Here is a 25,896-nt window from a genome sequence, read left to right as displayed (position 1 = left end):
GTGTCAAAATTATCCTAATAGGCTCCATTTAGACTTTATCTAAATTTAAATTGAAAAATCACTATTCTCTAACACATACCATAAATCTGATTTTAAACTTTTTTTAATAACTTAAATTTTAAAAGGAGTTGATGAGTTATCAAAATCAACTATATCTCAATTATGGATTGAGAATTTGCTTCCAATTTTCTCGAAGACACATTAAACCCTAATTTTTGACCTTATATAATAGACACAAATTGAATATATATATATATATATATATATATATATATATATATATGAGAGAGAGAGAGAGAGAGAGAGAGAGAGAGAGAGAGAGAGAGAGAGAGGTGTCGGCTGCCAAGTATTTACTTGCACGTGTGTAGTAAGACGGGCACTTTTGGCATGAACCAACTAAGCACCAGAAGCTAACCAAATCACACACCTCTCTTTTGGGCCACCCCATTCTTATGCTCACATTAATTAATTATATTCTCATTTATCACACCACACTCAACTCACTCTCCCCCCTCTTTATCTCTCTCTCTCTCTCTCTCTTCTTGCATTATTCTTTCCCTCCTCCTAAGTCCTAACAACTCTATAAAATGTTCTCAATTCTCCTCTCCACCTTCCATCTCTTAGCCTCCTCTCTCTGCCTTCCTTCACAGTTGCAAGGTTCTCTCACCTTCTTGGAAATAGTTATTTAGCCATAAATTCTTCACATTGCCTTCAACTCACATCTCAATATTAGCCTATCAAGTATTCAAAGCATGATTATTTTGTAGAATTTTTTGCCGGAACCGACACAATTCCTTTTTATTGTGTAGAGAGAGAGAGAGAGAAAGAGAAAGGAGGATTGGAGATGGCTGGCTGCAATGAGGAGGTAAGCTGTTTTGATATATTTATTTTCTTTATTCGCAAAGAAATCCATAACTTATTCTGCTTTCTTGTTTTGCTGTTGGTAATCTAAGTATCTCTATTTGATTAGATGAATCTGATAAATACCTTTCCCTCCCTGCTTTGGCAGAAAGAATTTAATGTATATTATCACGTTTATGGAGGGCTATACTGCTATAAACTAGGGTTGTATTTGTTATGCATGGGAGACCAAACATAGTAGAAAGTCACTCATCAACAAAAGCTATTGGTAAGTTTCTATGTTAATCTTTCTTGAAGAGCTGAATCCATGTAAAGTTTAGAGGACTTGGCTTCTACCAAATTTACTTGGAAAGAGGATATAAATATATCTAATGCAATGACAACAGCAGAGCATTTTGCTTTAATTAATTGAGCCTAAAATATCTGCTCTCAAGAATCACTATTGCTATTTCACATAATAATTGGTTTGGCAAACAATGTAGACAGAATTTAATTAATAGAGAAGAATATTCATTTTGCTCTCTTGGTCCATCTTGTATCTTAATCTGAAGCAATATATATAGTTAGCTACCTACCAATAAAATTGGCGATTCCTCAAATTATTTGTTCCTAGTGAAAGATAGAAGTTGATTTCATAGTTAAGATATTTTGACCTCTTTTCACTGTTGGAAGCTACTGAATGGCCACAGCAAGGAACTGAGTGATTTCAGTCCTACTTTTCAGATGAAAATGACTTTAAGCTTGAAGAACAATTAGGAGACTGTAGGATTATCCGTGTTAAAATTGTCGGCAAATTGGTTTCTTGCTTTTGGGAACCAAATTTTAATAAGCATTGTTAGGTGATGCATCCTTGTCAAGAAATTGGGTCAATGTGGTGACTGAAAAAACCAAAAAAAAAAAAGGTCCAATAATGGTGCAAATCTTTCTATAGCATTGATCAATAAATTGAAGGGTATTCTACTAACAAAGGACTTTACTTGCTCTTATGTCTAGATCTTTAATTGCTTATTTCAGGCACCAGTGCAGAATAAGTACGCAGGAATTGCACCCAAGAAGCCACCCTTGATCGCAAAGGTATGCATAACAAGCTAATTACATATCAAATAACCTACTTACACTGCCCTAGCTTGCATAAGTTCAATAACTTTTTTGGTTCCTTAATGGCTAGCTACTATGAAAATACTCAAACCATATACCTATTCACATGTTTCAATAGGAATTAACATTAGCATTGTTGAGGAATCCAATAGGAAACAGTAAAGTTTCAATATTTAGGCCCGTAAAGATACCGATGATTTACCGAGCAAGCTACTGTAGTACAATGCTCTTCCTTTTTTAGGTAATCGATCTGTCTCCTGGTTTTTGCATCTCTTTTGGTTGCAGGACCATGAGCGTGCCTATTTTGATTCTGCCGATTGGGTCCTTGGCAAGGTAACAGAAAGATCTCCATGAACTCTTTCGTAATTTGAATTTGGAACTGCTTGATATATCATACGCTTAACAAGTCTTGTCTCTGAAGGATGAGCTGAGACTAAACTGAACTTGACACAAAAGTCTTAACTCCTTTTCTGATATGTGTTTCTGTAGCAAGGAGTAAATAACACTGCAGTTACTGCCATTGAGTCTCTGAAGCCCAAACTGAAGGTATAAGATCTCATCCTTTCTCATGAATAAAGACTTCAGTGAGATAATTAAGGAAAGCATCAGAATTAAGTTAGTTTTCATCAGTAATAGTCTTCTTCTTCTGTCATCACGCAGCGAACACCTCATCATCAGCTTCCTCCTCGAAAGCCTGCATGTACATCTGATGGCGAGAATTCGGTAAGCTTCCACTGAATCACCCAGCTCCTATTTTGTCTTTAGATTATTAGTATGCACTTGTTATGACTAATTCAAGTTTCACAATTAATATGATCAACTTTCAGTCTCAGCTGGCTATTTAAAGTTGTGAGACTGGTGAGAAGGCATGGTGTTAGGAGCTGGTTATGTGAATATTTTTCTAGTCATCATCTGAAAATGGACTTCTCTGTTATTACAGTCATGAATTTATTGGAAAAGTATAATCTTAGTTCAGAGTTGTGAATTTGGATTATCTCCTGCGTCGGAATTCAAAATTTCTTCTTGCTGACAAGGATTTTCGTTTCACTTATCTTTTTCTAAGAGTTAAATATGCGAAATAAACTTTGGAATAAGGCATAATTTTATTTTACTATAGTGAAGTTTATGCTAGTTAAGTATCCAAACCGTAAATTATCTTCAAATTAGTATAGTAATACATATAATTTTTTCATACAATATTTTTAATTTTATTAACAAAATGTAATTACTATTTCATGCTCATAAATTATATACTTTAATAATTAACTATCATTTCAATCATTCTCTCATCTCTTAATCCATGCATTATAAGAAATATTTTAATCATATATATCTCATAAAGTTAACGGAACATATTATTATACTAGATTATATCCAAACACCATATTATTATTTGGATTCAATCTAGCTTATTTAAAATTTAAAAATAAGTTTGACTAAACTAATTTAAGACTTATATACCGCATCCAAACACCATCCTACAAAAAAAAAAAAAAAAAAAAAAAAAAAAAGCCTTACAAAAAGACTTTCTCATACAAGAAGGAAAAGAACTGGGAGAGATGTCATATTTATTTGATTTTGACTAGTCCTTTTTTAATTTTCCTCAATCACTCTGATTCTCAGGAATATCCTGTCTGCTGTGAAAAGGAAAATGCTTTGCATCTCCTGTAAACCCTCTCAAGATGCATGGGCATATTATTATTGCCACAGCTAGGTTCTTATATATGCATTATATGCTTCAACTGGCCTCATTGTGGGAGAAACATTACTTCCTCATTCTAGTGGGAATTGTGGGTCTCAAACTACATTATAATTTATTTTCCTGGTTGTTCTGCGCTTAGAATTTTTGTTTCAGATGGTGCCATGAACAAGATATAGATGAAGTTTATACAATACACTCCTGGAAACATCTTCTGCAGCAACAACTGCTGTTGCTACTGACAATAGTACTACCAGTGGCAGTAGTAATAAGATCAATGACAATAGTAATATTACAATTTAATCAACTCGATTCCCTCCAGTGCACCAAACTGAATGAGACACAAGTTGAATCTAATGGATGATTGGCAAATGGAGCAGAGGGCTCACCCACTTGAGCCAGTCATTGCTCCTCTTTCCAGCTCAATCCAAACCCCACCACACTTGTTCCCCTGTCAGGTTGGTTGTTGTGGCTAATCCAATCCAATCCAATCCAATCCACCTCCATCTCTCTCTCTCTCTCTCTCTCGCCCACATACACATGCATGGCATATTTGAGCTGGGGTGTGGGCTGAGAGATGCAATGTGATGCCAAGAAGAAGAGACCCAAATGGAAGGGGAGCAGCACTGATGGATGTAAGAGATGCCTTTTTCTTATAGGAGGGACACCACCATTATTTGATGCCTTTGTCTTCCCCAGCAGCTTTAAGAGGAGGAGGGTCTTGCCGTTAGTGGGAAGGGCCCAATTTGATACATTACCCACTAACAGATGGGGGTTCCTTGCCCTAATTTTTAATGGGCCCATCTGCCATGGTAGGCCATGTCACATGCCCACATGCATGGCCCTCCATGCCCATTAGGGATGGGTTTTTCGGATAAAAGATAAAGACTTCTTTGCTAGCCAAGTTGTGATCTCTCTTTCTCCTCTCGTCTCTTGTCATAGTGGTAAGCTGACTTATTTGTATTTTACCACCTATTTTTCCACTAATTCCAAGATTTAGCTCTGCCCATCTTGAAGACAAAGTGCTGCTCCGCAGGCTGCAGTGGAGCCGACATTAACCAAACTCACAAGAATCCCATCTTTTGGTTGAATGAATGCAACCAAGGCTATATTTATTGCTGCATATTGTGCTTCTGCTAGCTCCTAATCACACATAAAAGAAGGAAAAAAAATTTTTTTTTCTTTAAAAAAAAAAAAAGTCCTGCCCTATTTAAGAACCCCACCCTTTCATACGGCAATCACAAGACAAACATCTAGTAAGAAACTGGAGCAAAGCATCCAAGAGGGAGGGAGCAATCCTCCTCATTTCATTGCCGTGAAACTGGAAAGGGACCAATCCCACACCATGTGTTCGACGAAATGCCGTCCCTCAATTTTGTCGCCATATCATTATAATGTAACTGCTGTTAGTAAGAAGATCATATGCTCGTCACTGAGCGCAGCGTACTCCAGCTTTCCATTGGTTGGGCTTTTATCAATCAATAGACAAATAGACAATAGTTGGATGCATTAATGTTCCTACTTTTGCAAGTTGTTTAGTGATTAATTGGTATGGATTAGATTTATATTAAATTGGTGAAAATTTTGAAAAGAACTTTCTGGCAGGAATCCTACTAAGTATCTAATAAATATTTTTATTAGCTCCGTATAAGACTACAACTAGTCTTCCTAGCCCCCTACTCCTAGGCTTACCTGGATCCCCTACAGCAATCGGGACCCACGACTACCCTCCTCCGGCTGCGACCTGTCCTCCACGTAATACCATTAATGACGTGGCGAGCAAGTCATGAGTGTGGCCCCTTCCATACGGAGTACACGAGATTTGAGGCCTTGCCCCCCTCGGCCCCCTCAGAAAAAAAGAAAAGAAAAGAGACGATCCCAACTTCCACTGTTCTCAGCCAAACAGCAAACGACGACGACTCCATCAAATCGGGGGCGTTCAAATCCACTGAGTCACCAATCTCGAGGCGATGGGCTCCACGCCCGTGTATTTATTAACCTCTGCTGACATTTAAAAAGGTTGGGGGAGGTAAAAAGTTGGGGGAGGAATACATTCGTGATATTTTTAAGTAAAGGGAGTTACGATGCAGAGGATTCTTGTGGCATAAGCCATCAAGCCCCCCCCCCCCCGACCCCTCACTTCCATAAATATACCCCTGAGATACCAAAAATTACCCTCGATAACTACCAATAATTACCAGATTACCAAGCAATGAAACCTCGTGTAGTAGTTCTACCGCTTACCCCCGGTAAGAATGCGTACTTTCACTGCCTGGGTCCGCTGGGGGTGGGGGTGGTTTAAAGCTAGCTTAGCTTTATATATATATATTTCTCTTTGAGGTCTATAGGAGAGATAGAGAGGCATCTTTGCCAGCGAGGAAGGTGAAGGATCGAAGCTTTCTTTGAAAGGGAAAGGGGGGTGTGGATTGGCAGTCAAAGCTGGCATTTCCCCCCTTTTCTCCTTTGATCTTTTGGGTCCCTTCGACCTATTAATCTCTCCAAGCTCTCAATCCAAGAGAGGGAGAGGGAGAGGGAGAGAGAGAGAGAGAGAGAGAGAGATATAGAAGGAGAGGAGATGGGTTCTTCTATGGTGTGGTTTTTGTTTGGTTTGATTTCATTTTGAGTGGAGGAAGAAGGTAATGCGTAGGAAAGCATGTCGACTTCACCTTCTTTCGCAGCGGAGAAGAAACACTGGTGGGTAAGCACTAGAAAGGTGAGGTTTTTGGGTTCTTCCTCGATCTTTGTCCTCTCTCTCTCTCTTTGCTGTTGCTGGTTTGGGATAATGTTGGTGATTTTGGCTTGGGTTTTTGTTTTGTGAAATGTTGGTTTGTTTAGATTTGTACTTGGGTGAACAGCTAAAGAGACGTTTACATTTGGTTCCTCTAACAATCTCTGGTCTGTTTTTGGTTCTCCTTTGGCTACTGTTCCTATCTACAGAACGGAGAACATCTCACCATCTTCTTGCTCCTCTGAGTCCTCTCTATTAGACGACGAAAAGCCCACTCATGTATTCATTTCAAAGAAGCCCTTCTGCATTGCCTTCTTCTATTGCAATCACGCTACAAGACTGATATTTCCTCTGATAGCTTATATTTTGAGTAGAAATAGAAACTCTCCTGCTGTTTTCTTCACTACCAAATTGTCAAAAATCCAATCTTTTTCTCTTCTGATCGCTCGAGACCATCCCATCTATAGAAACGAATTCCAGATGCCAAAAACTATTTTTTTGGTCGTCACATTCCTTTTATTCTCTGTTTCAAAGTGTAATATTTTCTGTTTTGCCTTTGGGGACTCCCAGATCGTCGACAAGCACGTCCGAGAAGCTCGAACTCTGTTCGCGAAGCAGGAGCCGGCTGATGTCGCCGCCGCGGTGGGTCTCCTCGACGCAGCCCTCGCCATCTCGCCCCATCTCGAGGCGGCGCTCGAGCTCAAGGCGAGGGCGCTCCTCTTCCTCCGGCGATTCCGAGACGTGGCAGATATGCTGCAAGAATACATACCAAGCTATAGGATGGCTAACGACGACGACTCCGGAAGCTCGTTCGGCTCCGGCGACCAGTCATCGCGGGTGAAGTTGCTCTCGCCGGACCGGGAGAGATCTGATGGTGGAATCTTCACGAGATGCTTCTCGGTTTCCGACCTAAAGAAACGTTTCCTCGCTGGGATTTCTAAGAACGGAGAGAAAGAAGGCCAGTGGAGGTAATCTCACCACTACTGGTTTTTTGACAAAGAAAAAAAAATAGAATTTTTAGAAGAAAAAGCCTTCCTTTTTTGTTACATAAATTGTTCTGGTCACCGCTCGGCGAGTTCACCTCTTGCTCTGCTTCGTCTTTTTTCAGGTACTCTGTCTTGGGCCAGGCCTGCTTTCATTTGGGCCTAATGGAGGATGCCATGGTTCTCCTCCAAACCTCGCGCCGCCTCGCCTCCGCTGCCTTCCGACGAGAAAGCATCTGCTGGTCCGACGACAGCTTCTCCTCCTCCTCATCCAATTCCTCCAATTCTCCGCCTTCATCCTCTTCCTCCCATCTCCTCTCTCATATCAAGCTCCTCCGCCGCCGCCGGGCCGCTGCCGTCGCCGCCCTCGATGCCGGCCTCCACTCAGAGTCCATCCGCCACTTCACCAAGCTCCTCCTCCTTCGCCGCTCCACAATCCCCCTCCCCCACCCCTTCGCCGCCTCCTGCCTCGTCGGCCGTGCTGCCGCCTTCCGCGCTGCAGGCAAGATCTCCGACGCTATCGCCGACTGCAACCGCGCCCTCGCCCTCGACCCCGCGTCCATCCCGGCCCTCCGCGCCCGCGCCGAGCTCCTCAACTCCGTCTCCGCCGCGGCCGACTGCCTCCGCGACCTCGACCACCTCAAACTCCTCTACGACTCCCTCCTCCGCGACCACAATTGGCGCCCGCATCGCGACGTCGGATACCGCGAGATCCCATCCGTCCTCTCCGATCTAAACTCTAGAATTCAGGAACTCCGCCGCCGTGTCACCACCGGCGACGGCGGCAATGTAGACTACTACGCGCTCATCGGAGTGCGGCAGGGGTGCAGCCGATCGGAATTGGAGCGTGCCCATCTCCTGCTCTGCTTGAAGCATAAGCCGGAGAACGCTGCGGGGTTCATCGAACGGCTGGAGTTCGCAGACGAGGAGCACCGAGATCTGGATGCCATCAAGGATCAGGCAAAGATGTCAGCGTTGATCCTTTATCGCATGCTGCAGAAGGGGTATGCGAGCATCATGGCTGACATCATGATGGAGGAAGCCGCCGAGAAGCAGAGAGCGAGGGAAGCTGCAGTCGAAGCTGCGAAGCAAGCGGCTTCTTCGGCGAACAAAGTCGCATCTTGCTCGGAGAAGCTGAAGGCGGAGAAGTGTTTGGAAGAAGCAAACGAGAAGAAGGCAGCTGCAGCGGCAGCAGCCGTGGCGGCTATGACTGCTACTGCGACGGCCGCAGCAGCGCCGGTGTACCAAGGGGTGTTCTGCAGAGACTTGGCGGTGGTGGGGAGTTTGCTGTCCCAAGTAGGGTTCAATAGAGCTATTCCGGTGAAGTACGAGGCTTTGAGCTGTTGACGTTAATGAAGTTTCCCGGGAAAGCTACTTTGAATTGGTTGTCATCCAATGTTCGTTGTACAGCTGGAAGGAAAATTTTTGTTTCACTATTTTAGTGTTGTTATAGTGCATTTTTAGTTCCTTTTCTCTGCTTTCTTAACAAAATCTTAGCTATATATTTTTCTCTGGGCTTTGGATTCTTCGTCTAGTAAAAATATCAATCAATTTGAAGGTACTCACCATCTTTTTAACTTCTGGTCGGGAAAGGAGAATACGAAAGGAGTAGTTTTTGTGCATTCGTCCTTTATCCTGGATAAGTCGATTAGCCAACGATAAATTAATGTGATAAGTGGAAGATTATCCGTGAATAAATCCCTCGATTATGAAGCCTTTTGCCAGAAGGCTTATTACCATCCTCCTTGGAGTTTGGAAGGGGTAAAGCTGTAAGCTTCGAATAGCAGAAAGGAACCCATGTGGACAAAGCTCGACACGTAGCCATGCATGAGGGACGCGATTCCCGAGGCACCGATGCTGTAATTTTCGTGCCAACGTAATCTTATCCCCTTTTTTTTTAATTTAAATTTTTTTATTTATTTGAGCGTTATTAGGTCAAAATTTTCTTTTCCAAGAGCAGAGGGTTAGCAAAAGTAATTACTGACGACAGTAAGCATCTGCCTTCCACGTGACACATTAGGTAGCAAAAATATTTGAATGCAGATACGAGTAATTAACTAGGTAACTATGGAGGGATATTTAGTTGATTGTGTTCATTAGTGAATATATAAATCAATCATTGGATACTTTTGTCCTGAGGGATGGCTTTCTAATTTTGAAACTTGGAACTGGGCTTCTGATCTTATTCCATGTCACATTTAGTTCATTATTAGATAATATTCCAATCAAACTATTACGCGGTGCTGTGCACGTTAACATATAAGACCCACAAAATTGATTCCAAAGCTCGCCAAAACCTTATATCAAATGCATCAAAAACTGTAACAAGAAACGACATATCTAAAGTTGATAACACTCAGCAATAGAAAGCATATACATTACACAGTGTGTACGAGTTGTAAGTACTTTTGGGTCACTAATCGCTATCTAATAAATGGCCCCTCACTTACTGTTAACCAAAAGTACACACGTGTCAAACAACTTAAAGCTATCACCGTGACATGAGACCCACTCTTTTCTGACACGGTAAATGATGCAGTCGACGTGCTGTCCACATGTCCTGCTGTCATGTGGTACACTGATTTCCAGGTGTTGAGCCAGCGTGGTGCACCCTTTTCCATTAATATAACTATAGTTCGTGGAATTAATTAATTTAAAGTTCTCGTACCCACTAATAATGGATTAATAATGTTGATATATATATGGTCTCCTAATTTTTACCTAATCCCAGCAGCTCGACCATTCTCGTGATACTTAATTATATCCCTTATTATTATGGTGTGGAGGTGAACTCGAGGAAGAGGGGAGAGGGGAAAATACGACAAAGTCTCGAAATCGGCGACGAGAATGTGGAGTTGAATTGAGAGTCGGTGGTCTTATTCTGACTGTCTTCGAGGGGACGTGATGATGAGATAGATTTTGGAAGCCCAAAACAAATTCATGATAACAATAATGCACAAAGTGCATCTCAAATGATATTAATACGAAGTTCGTCCTGCCTCTTTTGATTACCTACATAAGTTTTCCATGGGACAGCCATCTTTCCCGTAGGAGAACTCAGGCTCATGCAAGCAAAAGGACGACGAAAGTGTCCATGGTGACGTAGATAAAATATTTAATTCACAAGGTCAATTTTGTCTTATCGTCGAGTCCATGGGCCAATAACGAGCTTGATCTAGATTGGAGGCATGGGATTACAGATATATAGTGGTTTGGTATCTGACTTAGGGAGTGAGAGGTGACAAAAATATTAAGTAAACAACAAAGTTTTAGCTGTTCGATGATTATAATGACATTTTTATAGTGTGTTGTGAATAACGAGAAGAAAAGAAAAGGGCATCGTGATGCCGCCATCTAAAGGAACATACATACCCTACGACCGCATTAGCTTTGGTTCCATTAGATTATGAGAACCAAATTGTACTTAACATGACAAATTTTGAAATTGTGAGCTCCTAAAGCATATAATAGGAGAACTTTTGCAATTATTCCAGGTATGTGGATGCCCAAGATATTCCCTCTATATTACAAAACTGCAACACAACTCCCCATATGATATATCCTCACAAAACAAGAATGCCCTCAAATTAAGTAAGTGTTCTTAAGGGTATGATCAAGGTTATTTTGGTCAAAATGGGTGGTGTTAGGGTTCCAGGTGAGGGGGACAAAAGGGTGAGTTGGGGTCATGTGATGGACGAATGGGATTGGCGATGATGGATGGCAGGCATACGACTTTGGCAAGAAAAGCATATGTCCTATGTCCTTGTAGAAGAATTTCTAATCATAGGGTATGAGATTAAATTAAGACCTAAAGATAGCACCAAAAGTGGTAGTTACAAGGGATTTAGCGGGCGATTGGGTTGGATTGGCACGTGTGGAGCTCTCAAAAGTTCATATGCTTGACTTGCTAGGGGGAGAGAGAGAGAGAGAGAGAGAGAGAGAGAGAGAGAGGAGGAGGATTCACACGTGGATGATTTGGTTATATATAGTTGGAGGCTTACTTTTGATTGGGATCAAAGGGTGAGAAAGTTTGGGCCATGTGAAGGGAAAGGATCAAATCACGTGAATTAGGAGAAAAAACTGATGCTTGCACTGGCTTTCCGTGACAAATTGAGGATTTCTTTTGGGTATTAAAATGAGATTCCGATCTAACTTTGATTTTGGGAGGGAATAATAAATCAATGGCGGCTTAATAGAATAAAGTATAGCTTCCTTCAGCTCATGGATCAAAATTTTTTTTGAACGTCAGCAAATAAGGTTGGTACCTTTAATCCTCCTCTATTTCCTAATGACGAAGAAAGTAGGGATTTAAATCACCATCACCACATCGACAACATGACAATCTCCTAAACCAAAATCTCTAATGAAACAAGAATCAATACTATTGATATGATGGGCTTATCTATTGGGCACCTAAACTTCGTCACGGCCCATCGACCTAGTGATTTTAGCGATCGTAAGCGTAACTCACAATACCACCCAACATATGCATTTAATATGTACAAACATAGCAAGGAATTGAAAACTACTGAGACTTGGCAAATAGTGAATTTAACTCTGATGAGTTGCAATTTAGGACCTTCATGCTTACCTGAATGTGAAAAAGTTGAGAGGCAGCAGGTACGTATATCCTCACCCTGTGCTTGGTCAAGCCTAAATAAACCCCTTGCCTAATACATCTTCGAGTTATATCACTTAATCACTCTGTGAGCCAATTAGAGGTTAGTCGCCTGACTTTGAGTGTAGTTAGTTTTTAGCACGAATAAGTGTAGACAATAATTGATGAGAACTAGTCATTGAAGATGGCACATATGAAAGTAAAATGAGAAGCCTAATTGATTTTCCATCAGTAGATTTAACAAGCTTTACAATATTAATTGGAAAAAGGAGGCACAAGCATCACCTGCGCTTGGATGATATTATTTTGGTTCCTTTAAGAGGAGTTTTCTGGAATGGATTTTTACTGCAACTGGAGCAAAACCAGTCTCCCTCTGGAACAGCTTCTAGTGGAGGATCACAACAGTCAATGTGAGTGCCGATTCCACATCCTGTAGTACCACCCTCATCCCCACAAATCAACATCACCTCGCCCCTGTCACGTGACCCGCAGACCGTGCAGCAGATATCGTCATCGCTTTCTTGTGAAGGAACTCTGGCATCAGCAATGATCTCCTCGGAACGGTTCAATAAGTTTGCAAAAGATTTTTCAGCCCAAGCATGTGTTTTGAAGAGAACGTGCCGCTCCAATGTGTAGCTTGGCTTGCAAACATATTCAACCAAGTAATCTGCCACAACGCATGGGACCTCATGCCTTAGAAACTCTTGCACCCATGCATCAACACGTGGCATGCTCGGACTTACAATGGCGAAGTCAACGCCAGCTTTAAGAAAGCGAGTGTATGGCGGGGAGGTTGCTAAGATGGTGCCATCGCCAGCTTTTACCACACGTTTTAAGGTATCCTAGTTTAGAAAAGAAAAGAAGTTGGTATGCCTAAAAGATTAAATGAATTTTTGAACAATAAACAAGCACTTTGGAAAGAGACTGCTACAAAGATGATCAAGGAAAGTGTACAGTAATAATTAATAAATAGGTTAATCAGATAGTACCAGTGTGGGAGCTATGCATTCTCCATATATGATAATCCGCAAGCCATAGAAGGCACCATGACCAGTTCGTTCCCTCAGTTGACGCCATTTCCGTGGAGCTTCTAAACTGATTGCACCATCTTCAGTGAGGCCATTCTTATACCACTCAAAAGTTTCTTCTTCTAAAAAATTTCCAGCCTCACTGCTAGCACTTAAATAATCTGTCTTAAGAATCCACCTGCATAACGAACAAAAGGCGAGCTTATATTTATAGGCCTACTGTTTGGTTGACAGTGAACAAGACAAATGAAATGCTGTATTGATTGTTATAATGTATTTTATTTTTTTGGTTAGAAAGGCCGATTGTTCATATGTATTAAGTTGCATAGTGGTACTTCAAATACAAGATGTCAAATCTAAAATGTCAAAGATGCATATTATCTCAGCAGCATACCTTCCAGCTGCAGCAGCAGCAAAAAACTTTTCAGTTCTGCGAACTGGGTCTGGGACAACAAAATGCGTTGCTTGGTACGACCAATGATGAGAATCCCTGCATACCCTTCCCCTAAGCTGTCTAATTATTGTCTGAAACTCCTTTCTCTGAGGTCGATGTCCACTTAGTATAAACCAAGCAGGCTCCAAACTGCTCAATGGACCAGTCTTGCTTCTTTGCTTGTTACCATTGTCAACGCCTGCACCTTTTTTATCCTGTACTAACTGTATCTCATTGTTACAAACCACACTAACACCATGATCACTATTTTGTTCAGAAATTACCATGCTATGAACTGGATTATTCTCCTTTTCTGACTCCAAGGATGTTTCCCTCCAATCCATGGTCATACCATTTTCATTTCCTGCAGACTTAGGATGCTGAACCACTTTTGAGTAGTCCTCAATGACCGCATCTCTGCATAATGGTTCAACTGCCCCATTCATTTCACTATTCGTAGCACTAGGATGTTGTGAATCAGTATGCAGCTTCTCCACCTTTCCTGACTTGCTTTCAGTTGTATTTACAGAGTCAGCTTTTACTGAAGCAACATCAACATTATTTATCATACTACTGCCTACAATGCGCTTATTTAGGCCATTCATGCTCCTCTTGGCAACTGTCTTCTTAAGACGTGCACCTGACATCACTTTGCTAGTGTCCCTCTTGCATGCATCAACACCTGAGCAACTTGAAAGTTTTTTGCCCTCTATTTCCCTGTTACAAGGAGATGAAGCCGCTTCATCATGCTGTGATCTATGTGGCACCGTCACACTGATACAAGTATTTGGTATTTCACTCATTTTAATATCACTATTATCAAGTTTGGTGGAACATTCAGATTTCCTTAAACCATCTGAAGATATCTCAGGTACCTTTACTTCGGAAGTTGTCACATCTGCAGTTTTGTTGCCAATGGCTAATGACCCAAAGTCTTCTGCAGCTTTCCGTACACCGAGGTGCAGTTCAGCTTCCTCCATTTGCTCATCATGGAGAGGCAAATTTCTAAGCACCTTAACATCTGCAGGAGATACCTCTGTACCTGTAACCATTGATTTCGAATCAGCCAAGTTATTTACTCTGCTCTTTTCCAACCCATTTTGCAGTTTTTGTGAGTCTGCTTCAGCAACTGAAGGAAAAGATTTAGTGTTTTTGGCCCCTGAAACAGTTTGTCTACTATTAAGTGACTTCCTCTTATAATTCAAGGCTTTGGATTTAGATGACACGGTACGTTGATTGCCAATAGAATGTAATACAGTATCCTCCATGTTGTTACTTATGCAGTTAAGCCCAAACACATTTTTCTCCAGAGGTAAAGCAGTTACCTGTTCTAAATTTTTAGATTCCTTAATCATCAGATTCTGCACAATAGAAGACTTGGGTGACTTGGAGCCTGCTCTAGAAACAGAAACCTTCCTCTTTTGAGGAAGAGCAGAACCAGTTGCTCCAGCATTCTCTGGACTTCCATTAGCTGGTAGACTCTGAATGTCAGAAGATTCACCATTTCTTCTACCTTCTGTTGATGGTGAGCTATCGAAGTCAAATCTGAAAACACTTCCTTTCAACTGGAGTGAAGAATTTGAGTATGGTGATGGTTCTTCTGGAGATATTGACTTACTTCGGAACTTCCTAGAGTAACTTAGTCTATTCACCTTCTCATTTAATGTACTTGCTGTCGTAACCAATTTCGTTGTTGACAATATATTGTCTTCTTTCTTTAAATTAGTCTCACAACGTATGTTTAATTCACCAGCATTAGCAGCATCTCTGACATAATCGTCACCAGCTAGTACATTATCTTTCAGATGAGTGAATTCCTCCACCTTACCTTTACCATTATACACATCCAAGGCCTTTCCAGACCTTGCCTCTTTGCAGGGTGTGGTAAACTGATTGTTGCCCATTGTCATTTTGCCAGCATTTATCAACTCATTTGCTACTACATTATCTTTGCTGCTGATGATGATTCCTGAATTTTCAGTAGGAAAATGAGGACCTGTTGAAACTGCCACACCACTTTGTGTAGTAAATGTTCCAATACTGCTTCTCCGGTCAAGTCCTCTTGCACCTACATCTTCAGTTTCCTCTTCCGAGTCCCTGGCCTCAGCCTCCAAAATCTCTAGTTCCCAACCACTTGTTTTAAGAAAAAATAACAAAGGCAGAGGGATCAAGGTTCTTACATAATTAGACTAGGGATGTACAATAATTATAAATAATAAATTGCCTGCAATATCCAATATTAAATTACATTATTACAAGCATAACGTCCTTGAGATGTAGCACGCACATGTTTTATAGCCTTTATAGGTTGCATAAGTAATTTAATTATTGATGGCAAACTATGGAATCTACCATAGTAAAGCGAACAACCAATAATAGTGATCTGCTCACAATTGATGACCAAACTAATTAGACAAATTCTTTCTTTCTCGTTCTCCGATTAAAAGGGAGTTGCACAAGGGGTATATGTGGAGCACAGGCATAGAAGTACAAGCTGCATGCACCTCTACGAGTTCATTTCCTCTCAAACTATTCAGAAGATGAGAAAGAAAAGTAATCAAAGAAGTAACTCATCTGAAAAGACAAGCATTATAAGAATCTTACCTTTTAATGTAAAAGTCTATTGGCAGAATTTCCCAATCTTTTAAGCTAAAAAAAGAAAATTATTTGTTAGCCAGTTTCATGGAAAGCAAGACTTAATGGAGTATTTATAAATAGTGATACCAGTCTTCCAACCAACGATGATTAACCAGTTTGATATTGACTTTCTTTGCAAGTTCGTATTTTTCACCTACCACCATCAGAATGAGAGAGTTCTGTGAGTATCGAGTGGAAAAACACATAATAATATTACTCCAAAATTTAAAATACATAATAATATTTCTCCAAAGTTATGAAGTAGCAGAACTTCGTTATAATATATGGCTTAAACCCTACTAATCTACATCTAGAGAGATATCTTAATTTTCAAGAAATATAAAATTCAAAGTAAAATCCTAGTAGGGGTTCAATATGCAATTTACAAAATTAAGGCATAAAATTGTTAAACTTAGGCAAATGCAAAGCCCCCCGCACCCTCACATGCACTTAAAGAGGGAAGAACTTCTAGGTGACCATAGAGCCACCAAGCTAATTGGATATAATGTTGAGCAACTACAAAAGTATGATATTAGAATAATGAGATGGAGATGTTCCAAACAATATGGAACACCAACACAAATCAAAAACATCTAGTCCAAAAGAACAATTGAGAACATCAATCAAATTGTCATGCTCTCATATTACAATTACCAATTTGGCAATGCCATTTAATAATCAAGCAGGATGTAACATACCTTCAAACTTGTAGCAAATAAGATGGGTAACTTGATTTGCTATTAATGGCTTTGAAAACCGAGCCCCCATCAAGGAAACCATTTTCTGTGAATAAAGTAAAAGCAAAAGCAAACAAATTCAGAATATAACGAGAAAAGATAAGCAGCTAAGTTATTAAATAATACATCTAAATATTCATTATAACCATATGACTGTGCAGGTATAAGTATGAGATATTAATGAGTATGGTATTACTAAGATTTATATATGATCGATGGGAATGAACTATAGCAATCATTATTCAATAATCTTAGACATTTACAGCGTGCATGTTTATCAGTGCTGAGACAGCATGTTAATCAATAAGAATACAAACAAGCTTCCACCATTGAGAAATTCACAATATTTTAATAAACACATAAGACAGCCAAGGTAGCTGCCATAAACATGCGGCACTTCAGCAAACTAATAACTTGTTCATCATAGATACTAAAAGCAGGTTAATAGCAGAAAACCTTATCAGAGATCAAAGGATATTTTTCCCCATACATCTCAAATGTTAAAAGATAAGATGGAAATGAACAAGAATGTCAAGAAAAGTATCAACTCTGATGCTAAAATAAATTGGGGCACTTCTTAGTTCGCATAGAACAAAGCCTAGATATGTCTTGCAAGACAAATTGAAAAACAAGAGCTCGCTTGTGTAGAAATATATGACCAATTGAATTTTCAATCAATCCAGAATTCAAGAACCTAATTGGTCAATTGTTGTTTAACTTAAAAACGACTCGTCGACTCACCATTATATCCTCTCGTTCTTGCCTTTGATATCCCGTCAAGCAAATGTTCAGTGATTCACTGCCAGGTATTCCATTCAGATCTCTTACAGGCCTATACAGAATCTGCAATGTTGTATGAACATACCACAGTAAGTTGCTAGCTACTATTGATGATATAATTAATTAACTGTAGCATAAAGTTCACAAGGAGCAAAAGACCACAAATCCACAATATGTAGGTAGCCACAATAAATGCAAAATGACACTTCATGAAACTAAAAACAGGAGGGAATAATTATAGGATTCATACAGGTTTTGCAACAACATAAGCTAAACCCTTATCCTACACTAATATTTCAATTGGGATCTAAATGCAATGTGCAGAAAAATACCTTGTTATTAACAGCTCTTTGAATCACATTTCCTAAAATACCCATTATGCATAAGAAAAGAACATTACCGATCCTGTGTACTGAATAACCACTAATATATAACTTGCTTATCTCCAGTTTACATCAACGTCAAACAGGCAGAAAAAAAGAACAATTAGAGAGGGAAAAAAATATTGACCCTATTAGCATCCACCACTCTTCCAAAATCCACGCTATCATCAATCCACATCTCCGTGACAAGTGTTTTTCCATCGTTCCGAGCAGCAATACACACGGGATCATCCTGTTGAAAGTACCAAAACCTTCTCAATCTATCGTTTAAATAACCCTAAACGCATTGCCTAACAAATAAGTGAAAATAGAAGCAAAAGCTTACATAAACGCGACCAGAGACGACCACGTGAGTACAACTGGAATCATACTTCCCAGCATCGATCCCTCCTCTTCGAACAAGCTCCGATCGGTACTAAAACATAGTAAAATCGCACAAGATCGAATCAAAACACCAGATCTTCTGGTGAAATTAACAGAGTAATCGTCAAAGATGGTGACCTGGGCTTCGGAGACGGAATCGAAGCCGAAGAGAACGAATCTGATGCCGGCGAAGAGCTTCCCAGGGCTGCTGGAAGTGCTCGAAGTGGAATCGCCGCGAGATCTGAGCATTTCGGGCGAAGAACTGGGGGATTCGGAGGTCAAAACCCTACCCTATAAATTTACGAGGTGGAGTATAGACCGAAAGAGAGAAGCGAGTAGTTGTTATCTCTTTCGCGGCGTCGCCTGGAAGAATGGATGAGAAGAAGAGCGGTTCCTTCTCGAAGACGAGAGGATGGGAGGGAAATTAAAAACATTTCGTTTTAATTTCAACATTGTAGATTTTATTCGATTTTGGTTTGGGTCAGGGGGAGGGAAATGGCGGGAGAGGACGTGGAGGGCAAAAGAGTACGCACTACGTGGCACGAAGAGATTCGTGCAAGGTGATGGGCTTTCTAGCCAAGGCCCAGCCCAGATCTTTCGCTTCTCGTTTGGGCTGTCATTCTTCCAAAGAAAATTTAAAAAACAAAAAGGTTTTATATATTTTTTTTTTCACATATATATTTTTTCTTTAGATCTCTATTTTGTAATAATTAGAAGCCAATTTCTTTCCCCAATTGGAGCACCAGATAAGCCTGATATATTAAAATTATCAATAAATAATAATTTTGCTATAATTTTGCTAATTGAAAATATTGGAATGACGTGTGATAGGATTGGCTTGTAGATAAATGCATGCATCAGGCAATAATTTGAGAATATTTATATGATAACGTTGATCGACGTCTTCTTACGTGGAGATCTGACTTGCGAAGAGATTGGAATCCTACGTGTCCTACACGCACCCTCTCCCGGGTGAATGGATAAGGTCTAGTCATCAGCCACGGAAGATTGGACCTTAAATTTGGCACAGCTCTCTCGACCAGCTTGGCTACATCGAAGTGGACGAATGCGAGGGCCCACTCCTCCTTGTCGCCACTCCCAATTGGACACGTGTTTCTCCAATCGCAGAAGCAAGAAAAAGTGCACTTGATCTTTTCCATCTCCTATTTATAATATTAAAAAATAAAACAAAAACAAAAGACGAGTTAGGAAAGCAATGTTATATAAAAATAATTAAAAGCTAAAACCATAAATAAATATATATATATATATATATATATATATATATGTATATATATGTATGTATGTGTATGAAGTTAAGTATTCAAGCACGCGATGCACATGCCTGCCTTATTGGACTTTGAATGTATTTAGGGTTTAGTGATTAGGATGGAACCATAATTCATCACCACTCGCTTCTCTCTGAAAATAAAAACAAAAAAATTGTGGCCACTGGTGAGAATTTGAATTCGAGTTTCATGTCAAAGATGGTGTAGATGAGTGAAAAGGACTAAAAGAAAATTATAAAGTTTGATACACGAGAGTAGAAGAGAAAAAGGATTGAATTAACCATTCATATGTATCATGTAAGTTTATTTTACAGTTGCCAAATGAGCAATGAGACTAATGAGTAACAGCACTGCTTAGTTACAGTATAGAGTTTTCAGAGATAAAGTACCAATGAATTTGATCAAATAAAAAAATGAACAAGTTTCTATTTTTCAGATGAGAAAAAGAAGAAGAAGAATTGTCTGCTGATACATCTTACATCTACCATATAATTCCATTTCAATTTGTTGACATTACATTTCTTGTCCCTTTTCGATGATTTACAATCAAGAAATGATATGTATGAACCAATGAATAAAGAATGTAACCCTTCTTGCCAATTACATCGACAGAGCCGACGTAGATCAGCTCAATCTAACAACTGATAATGTACCCAAGAGCAATAATCGTGCTGGTAATAAGAGCACGACGAACATGTGTACGTGTTGCGATGCCACTAGTCGCCTGAATCGTTTCAATGTCTCCCTTCCCCCATGAAATACACCAGCAAAGCTAAAATGGTGCTGGTTAGAATTGATAGATCCTTCACGTTTACCCGTGATGACGCTCGCATGGATTTGCTGCGTGATAAGAGGCCACCACACCTCGCGACGTTGTTCCCTCTTGGTCTTCCTCATGAGCTTCAGCTCCTTGCGGATCACACATCGAATCGATTTCAAATAGGAATTCATGTCATGATCCCGATTAACAGTTCCTTCCGATCCATATGCAGCACGGTCACTAAGGATTTCCAGAGGATGAGGGGAGTTAAGGAACACAGACTGTGCGGCCTGCAGTACCCTAGTCGACTTCTCTGAATCTACTAATGAATCGCCTAAAATATAGAGACCGCTGCCAGGAGGAAGAAGGTGGTGGTGGGGGGAGAAATTCTCTTCAGGTTGTAGGATCACAAGTTTCCCCATAGGAGAATACAGCAGCTTCTGTTGACAAATTGCATAATAGTTATTGACAATAGTCACTGGCAATGATGCTCTAAATTTCTTACAGAATTACTATTTCAACTAAGTAGAAAGAAAAGGTTTAGACAATATGTGGCTTCTTTTATATAATGGATTGGACAAGGAACATAATAACCATGACTAGAAATTTCTAACTATTTAACAGAGAAGGATTTTCTTTACCTGGTTCTCGAGGCAGGGATGATTACGGAAGTTTCCATTGACGGCCTTGAGAATCTGAGCAACATGATCTGGATAGTTACAGGAGAAAGCTCGAGGAACGATATCTCTGTGCATTGTTATAGCCTGAACATGACTTTTAGGCAGCCCCAATTTGTGAAGCAGGTAATCACCTCGACACATGATGCATGGTGCACCAAAGGTTATAACTGGCAATAAGGATGACGACGGTGCTTCTCCTCGTATCAGTAACATGAGATTCACAAGAACAGCTAGGCTTCCGCCAAGAGAATGGCCAGTGAAGCGGAGAGTTGCAGCGTTACCATGAGATTTCAAGTGAGCTTGAATCTCTGGTAGCATCTGTTGATAAATCCCCTTGGCAGCTTCATATATGCCCCTATGAACAAGTACACCCATTCCCTAAAGCACAAGAAAGATTACACTTTATGAACAAAGAGTAGTGAATGAAAATTGGGTTTCTTCAAGTGAACTGGTGTAGTTCTTATCAAAGACAAATGACAAACAGTTTAGAAACCACATATGAATCTTCTCATCCAATAGGGAGGTGTATTAAAGACAGGATCATAGTCTTCTCATCCAATTGCTATCTACTTGCATGTAAACTTAGTAAGAAAATCATGCTTTAGTTTGTCCGACAAGATGCAAAAATTGAATTATACCAATCCAAGTGTAGATAAATACCTTTATTTAAAATAAAAAGAAATAGACAACTCGCTATGACAATTTAATTGCATTGTAAAGGTTTATCAATGTAGTATACACTATACATAGCATAATTAGAGGTACTAATGACTAGGAATAAGCATACCTCAAACTGAATGGGTTCAAACAGAAGATTTGCCTGCCAAGAAGCTATTGTCTCCGAACCCTGCAGATTGAGATGGTCAAACTCAAATTTACACCACAAATATCAAAAAAGATGACCTGCACAAATAGAAAACTTTGATACTATATCAGGAGAAAGTATCCACCTGAATGACAAAATATCTTGTACCGTTGCTATCATCATCGCATATGTACCACTCGCAAGGAGAAGACTTAGCTGAATTCAAATCCTCCGCAACAGCTTGTTTTGTCTCCTCCTTTGCAGCAACCATGGCAGTGACTGAATTCGTCGTGGCCACAAATGAAGCTTCCTCATTCTCGTTGCATGCTGTAATTGAATCTTTCCTCTTCACTTCCTTACCAGATCCAAAGGGAAGGATGCCCTTCGTATGTGATTGCAGATATGAGGCAGCCGAAGCTGCCATCTGATAAGCAGCAATTGCACTTATTCCGTATCCATTTTCTTTCTGTTTTCTACTCTCCTTGTCATCAGCAATCTCAACTTTTGTTTCTTGATCTTGAGCTGGTTTTTTATCCTTGTCAGAATTTTGAGATTTGCCTTTCTTCTCTAAGGATGAAGTCACGAATCGCAATCCGTGGTATCTCAATAGATTTTTTGGCTGGACAAAAATGAGAACCATTAACCATAGGAGAAGCAAATCTTAGAAACTCTCACATTTCTCTTATCTCAAAGGGAGGGGGGAAAAAGAAAGATATCTCAAGAGAAGCAATTACAAGAAAAACATTAAAAGCACAAATAATCACATTGTTGCTAAACTAGCAAATGAACAATAATTGTATCGGATTGCATTAAACAATCAACCATATAATAAAAGTTCAACATAAAGATTGAGAAACTATTCGAATCTCTGCTAAAAAAGTATGAACTTTCCTTATCCAAGACAACAAAGTAACTTCTTTCAGAGAATAAAAACAGAAGTCCTCGCGGATCAAAAACAAACGTACACCAAAAGATATACTTCAGAACTAAAAGATTTGATTTTTTTTATAAAAAAAAATCTGAAATTGTTACCTTGATTCTGGCGATCATATACGAGAGGTTACCGAGATACGACATCTTGGCATAGATTTGGGCCTCTGCAAGGGATACCTTGCGAAGTAACCTCGAGAAAGAATCCCTATCGAAGATCACCTTCTCCTCGTCTCCTGCTTCAACAACACACTCCTCTCCGCCGCCACAGCCCACGCATCGATCGCCATCATCGGCAATCCCAATACCCAAATCGCCCTCTTCTGTCTCTTCATCCCCATTTCCACCTCTCTCCTCCTCCTCCTCCCTCTCCGCCCAGATCGATTTCACGCGCAAAATCTTCAAAACCCAATTCTCCTTTCTCCTTTCCTCCCTCACTTCCTCTTCTTCCCCCTCGTTTAAAGGCCTCTTCTCGTCGACGCCAGCCTCTTCGATGACCTTCTCAACCCCACTTCGAGGCCAAAGCCGCCTCAGAGGCCGCGGAAACATGTACGACTGCGGCGATGGCGCCGCCACGGCCGCCGACTCCGCCGCCGTGGAACGGGGCCCGACCGCGCTAATTTGCGCCGGCGGGTGGTGGTGATGGGCACCAACGGCAATTGCCGGCGGCGGGATCCCTCTCGCAAACCTTAAGCTTTCCATTCGAATGCAAAGGCTTCGCCTTTGGCTATAAAAGAGCGACCTTTTGGGTCCACTTATAGAAGAGAGAGACGAAAGCAGAGAAGAAAGGTACTCCCAAAAAGGTGGAGGCTTTCTCTCCCTTTTACCGTTGATCGAAGCAACCAATAAGCACCGCTAAAGAGAAGTCTCGTGAGAGAAACTTTTAGAATCTACAAAATCCAAAAGCCTCTGCCTTCCTTCGGAAATTTTGGGCTTATATATAGTAAAGTAATAAGGGAAGAACAGAGACTACTACTACAAGTACTAGAGAAAGCCCAAAAGCCTCTGCTTCCTTTTAGAAAATTAAAAGAGACGGAGAGAGAGAGAGATGGGAGCGTATAATAAATGTACGTTGCTAAGTTTACAATAACGAAGAAATGGGAGAAGAAACGGAAAGGAGACTCCTTTATATATCCAGACGAAGATTACGGAGTTGGGCGTTTTGTGACGCGTCTTAAACGGATAGGTGAACACGTCATGAGATCAATGGAGAAAACTTAGAGAGAGAGAGAGAGAGAGAGGGAAGAAGTAAACAAACAAACAAACAAAAAACACTTTCCTTGTTGCTTCCTCTCTCTGTCTCTTCTCTTCTTCTCTCTGTCTCTCTCTTTTGGTCAGCACTCAAGAGAGGGGAGGGGGGTCCTTAAAGAAATGTTTTACTTTTAGCCTGTAAGTTAGTTAGGGTGGTTGCCCAAAGAATTCAAAAGCCTGCATGCAAGTACTTATCTCCCTTTTTTTTTTTTTTGGTGAGGAGTGTACATATAACATACCTCCATGGTGGACCTATTCTTTTGTAAGTAATAATATTAATTCATAAAAATGGTCCACATAATGCTTATGATCCTATTTCATTTTAAGATGAGAGATTATTCTAAAATTTAGTCACCAAGCCTTCCTGTCACACTGAGTCGCTATTTGAAGAATTATATCATTTTAATGGTAATTTCAACTGCCTCTGCCCCTCTATCACTAATGATAAATGATATTTGATACTCTCTCTATCATACAGAGACAGCTTCATTCTTCTTTTATTTATTTTCCAGGAAAAATTCATGATATTACTAATTATGTGGGCAAATGATTGGTCAATGAAACCAATAAACTGCTGTTGAGGATAAATAAAAAAGAAGATTAAAAAAAAAGGTTTAAGGTTGATAAGTTCTGCACGACAGCTCTTTTTTATAGTTCTCAGCTTCTGAGCTCCATAATGGAGTGTTGCAGCTATCACTGCTGCCCTAAAATAGATCACATTAATTGAAGGGGTTACAGATTTCTAACTCTCTCTCTCTCTCTCTCTCTCTTGATGGGGCCACGTCTAAGTTGAGTTTTGGAACTAAAATTAGTAGTATGGAACTGAGCTTTCTCAGCAAATTCAGATGCAATAACTGTGCAAAGTTCTCAAAGATCCATTCGTGCATAAAAGTCAAACAAAAATATGAAATGATAGGAGGTTTACAAGCCACAATGACATTATATGCTAAGATTACCACAACTTTAAATGAAAATAAGAGGTCTCACTAAAACAAATACTATATGGTATGGTATTTATGGAGATAAAGACTCCTTATTAGATAGTGAGCACTGTCCTTAGTGCTGCTAATGACCTTGAGCTATTGTTCACATTACTGCATAAAAGAGCAACGACGTCATTATACTACCGTTATGATCTATTACCCTGCGCTATTAAATTAAGTGGGCCATGGTGATTCGTGGAGAAGCCATAGCCTTAATCTCTGTTGCCAATTTAAGTCCAATTCATTTTAGTCTTCCATTATAATTTTTTATACAAACAAAGACCACCATTGTCGTTCTCAAAGGCTGCAGGTTTATTATTATTATTATTATTATTACGTTCCTTTTGGCATTATTTTAGTTGCTTCTAATGAGGGTCATTGCATTTGCTCTCCACAAAGACCAAAGTTTGGCATACTTATATAACTGGATTTCAACTTTAAATGCGACATTAAAACCTCCAAATCTCCAACCACCATCTTGATTAATAGATGGTAATGTCTTCGATTAACGGGTGGTGCATGTATGCACACATAGACTGATGAATGAACCATTGGGTCATGATAACGACAATCAAAGGCTTTTAGCCTTAGTAGGCAGTGGGTCCATTAGGCCCACGGAGTCAAGTGTATAGTTGTAGAACTTAAATAGACTTTTCGGCCCATAAATGTAGCACCTCTTATTTCTTATTTCTTATTTCTTTTTCCTCAAAGAATTTTTTTATAAATTAACTACCACGAGTACAAAAAAAAGTTAAAGTTGAAGATCAAAAACTACACCAGCTTAGAAGAAAAACCTCAAATCCCACTTACACCCGTATCCTAGATTCCTACATAGTTTGTATATCAATCT

At 40.0% G+C, this 25,896-nt stretch overlaps 4 protein-coding genes across 5 annotated transcripts; 2 read left to right on the top strand and 2 right to left on the bottom strand.

The window, feature by feature from the left end:
• The first annotated feature begins 467 nt into the window (after window positions 1-467).
• LOC140782197 (uncharacterized) lies at window positions 468-2,944 on the top strand. 2 transcript variants are annotated; one of them, XM_073128646.1, is made up of 7 exons: window positions 468-657; window positions 810-865; window positions 1,855-1,935; window positions 2,245-2,292; window positions 2,449-2,505; window positions 2,620-2,682; window positions 2,787-2,944. In XM_073128646.1, the coding sequence occupies exons 1-7, from the start codon at window positions 588-590 to the stop codon at window positions 2,802-2,804; spliced, it is 393 nt and encodes a 130-aa protein (XP_072984747.1). In that variant the 5' UTR covers window positions 468-587; the 3' UTR covers window positions 2,805-2,944. The 2 variants fall into 2 exon arrangements, with proteins under 2 accessions (XP_072984747.1, XP_072984748.1); XM_073128647.1 differs by having other exon boundaries at window positions 472-657; window positions 1,876-1,935.
• Window positions 2,945-5,697: 2,753 nt separating this feature from the next.
• LOC140781689 (uncharacterized) lies at window positions 5,698-8,881 on the top strand. Its single transcript, XM_073127786.1, has 3 exons — window positions 5,698-6,371; window positions 6,957-7,354; window positions 7,495-8,881. The coding sequence occupies exons 1-3, from the start codon at window positions 6,312-6,314 to the stop codon at window positions 8,714-8,716; spliced, it is 1,680 nt and encodes a 559-aa protein (XP_072983887.1). The 5' UTR covers window positions 5,698-6,311; the 3' UTR covers window positions 8,717-8,881.
• A 3,300-nt stretch (window positions 8,882-12,181) lies between these two features.
• On the bottom strand, window positions 12,182-18,774 carry LOC140781050 (BRCT domain-containing protein At4g02110). Its single transcript, XM_073126826.1, has 10 exons — window positions 18,487-18,774; window positions 18,311-18,400; window positions 18,113-18,217; window positions 17,564-17,665; window positions 16,784-16,868; window positions 16,173-16,239; window positions 16,053-16,097; window positions 13,410-15,581; window positions 12,977-13,193; window positions 12,182-12,829 (listed from the first exon to the last, which is right to left on the bottom strand). Exons 1-10 carry the CDS (start codon window positions 18,595-18,597, stop codon window positions 12,269-12,271), a joined length of 3,555 nt encoding a protein of 1,184 aa, XP_072982927.1. The 5' UTR covers window positions 18,598-18,774; the 3' UTR covers window positions 12,182-12,268.
• Window positions 18,775-20,095: 1,321 nt separating this feature from the next.
• On the bottom strand, window positions 20,096-23,911 carry LOC140782915 (phospholipase A1 PLIP2, chloroplastic-like). The gene is made up of 5 exons (XM_073129795.1): window positions 22,915-23,911; window positions 22,028-22,501; window positions 21,865-21,924; window positions 21,039-21,455; window positions 20,096-20,837 (listed from the first exon to the last, which is right to left on the bottom strand). The coding sequence occupies exons 1-5, from the start codon at window positions 23,512-23,514 to the stop codon at window positions 20,262-20,264; spliced, it is 2,127 nt and encodes a 708-aa protein (XP_072985896.1). The 5' UTR covers window positions 23,515-23,911; the 3' UTR covers window positions 20,096-20,261.
• Between the last annotated feature and the right edge of the window lie 1,985 nt (window positions 23,912-25,896).

This window comes from Typha latifolia, chromosome 2, assembly GCF_019914945.1.
Source record: "Typha latifolia isolate L0001 chromosome 2, TyphaL0001v2, whole genome shotgun sequence".
Lineage (NCBI taxonomy): Eukaryota > Viridiplantae > Streptophyta > Magnoliopsida > Poales > Typhaceae > Typha > Typha latifolia.
Note: the sequence above shows the minus strand (reverse complement) of the source record. Positions and strands in the feature narration are given on the sequence as shown.

What these genes read in the sequence shown, in the direction of transcription:
- LOC140781689 (XM_073127786.1), top strand. Translation starts at nt 6,312, where the DNA reads ATGTCGACTTCACCTTCTTTCGCAGCGGAGAAGAAACACTGGTGGGTA. An exon ending in GGTGGGTAAGCACTAGAAAG is followed by an intron (nt 6,372 to 6,956) that starts GTGAGGTTTTTG and finishes GGGGACTCCCAG; the next exon opens with ATCGTCGACAAGCACGTCCG. An exon ending in GAGAAAGAAGGCCAGTGGAG is followed by an intron (nt 7,355 to 7,494) that starts GTAATCTCACCA and finishes GTCTTTTTTCAG; the next exon opens with GTACTCTGTCTTGGGCCAGG.
- LOC140782197 (XM_073128646.1), top strand. Translation starts at nt 588, where the DNA reads ATGTTCTCAATTCTCCTCTCCACCTTCCATCTCTTAGCCTCCTCTCTC. An exon ending in CCTTCCTTCACAGTTGCAAG is followed by an intron (nt 658 to 809) that starts GTTCTCTCACCT and finishes TTTATTGTGTAG; the next exon opens with AGAGAGAGAGAGAGAAAGAG. An exon ending in AGCCACCCTTGATCGCAAAG is followed by an intron (nt 1,936 to 2,244) that starts GTATGCATAACA and finishes TTTTGGTTGCAG; the next exon opens with GACCATGAGCGTGCCTATTT.
- LOC140781050 (XM_073126826.1), bottom strand. Translation starts at nt 18,597, where the DNA reads ATGCTCAGATCTCGCGGCGATTCCACTTCGAGCACTTCCAGCAGCCCT. An exon ending in TCGTCTCTGGTCGCGTTTAT is followed by an intron (nt 18,218 to 18,310) that starts GTAAGCTTTTGC and finishes TACTTTCAACAG; the next exon opens with GATGATCCCGTGTGTATTGC. An exon ending in GAGTGGTGGATGCTAATAGG is followed by an intron (nt 17,666 to 18,112) that starts GTCAATATTTTT and finishes ACAACATTGCAG; the next exon opens with ATTCTGTATAGGCCTGTAAG.
- LOC140782915 (XM_073129795.1), bottom strand. Translation starts at nt 23,514, where the DNA reads ATGGAAAGCTTAAGGTTTGCGAGAGGGATCCCGCCGCCGGCAATTGCC. An exon ending in ATATGATCGCCAGAATCAAG is followed by an intron (nt 22,502 to 22,914) that starts GTAACAATTTCA and finishes ATTTTTGTCCAG; the next exon opens with CCAAAAAATCTATTGAGATA. An exon ending in TTGAACCCATTCAGTTTGAG is followed by an intron (nt 21,456 to 21,864) that starts GTATGCTTATTC and finishes CTTGTGCTTTAG; the next exon opens with GGAATGGGTGTACTTGTTCA.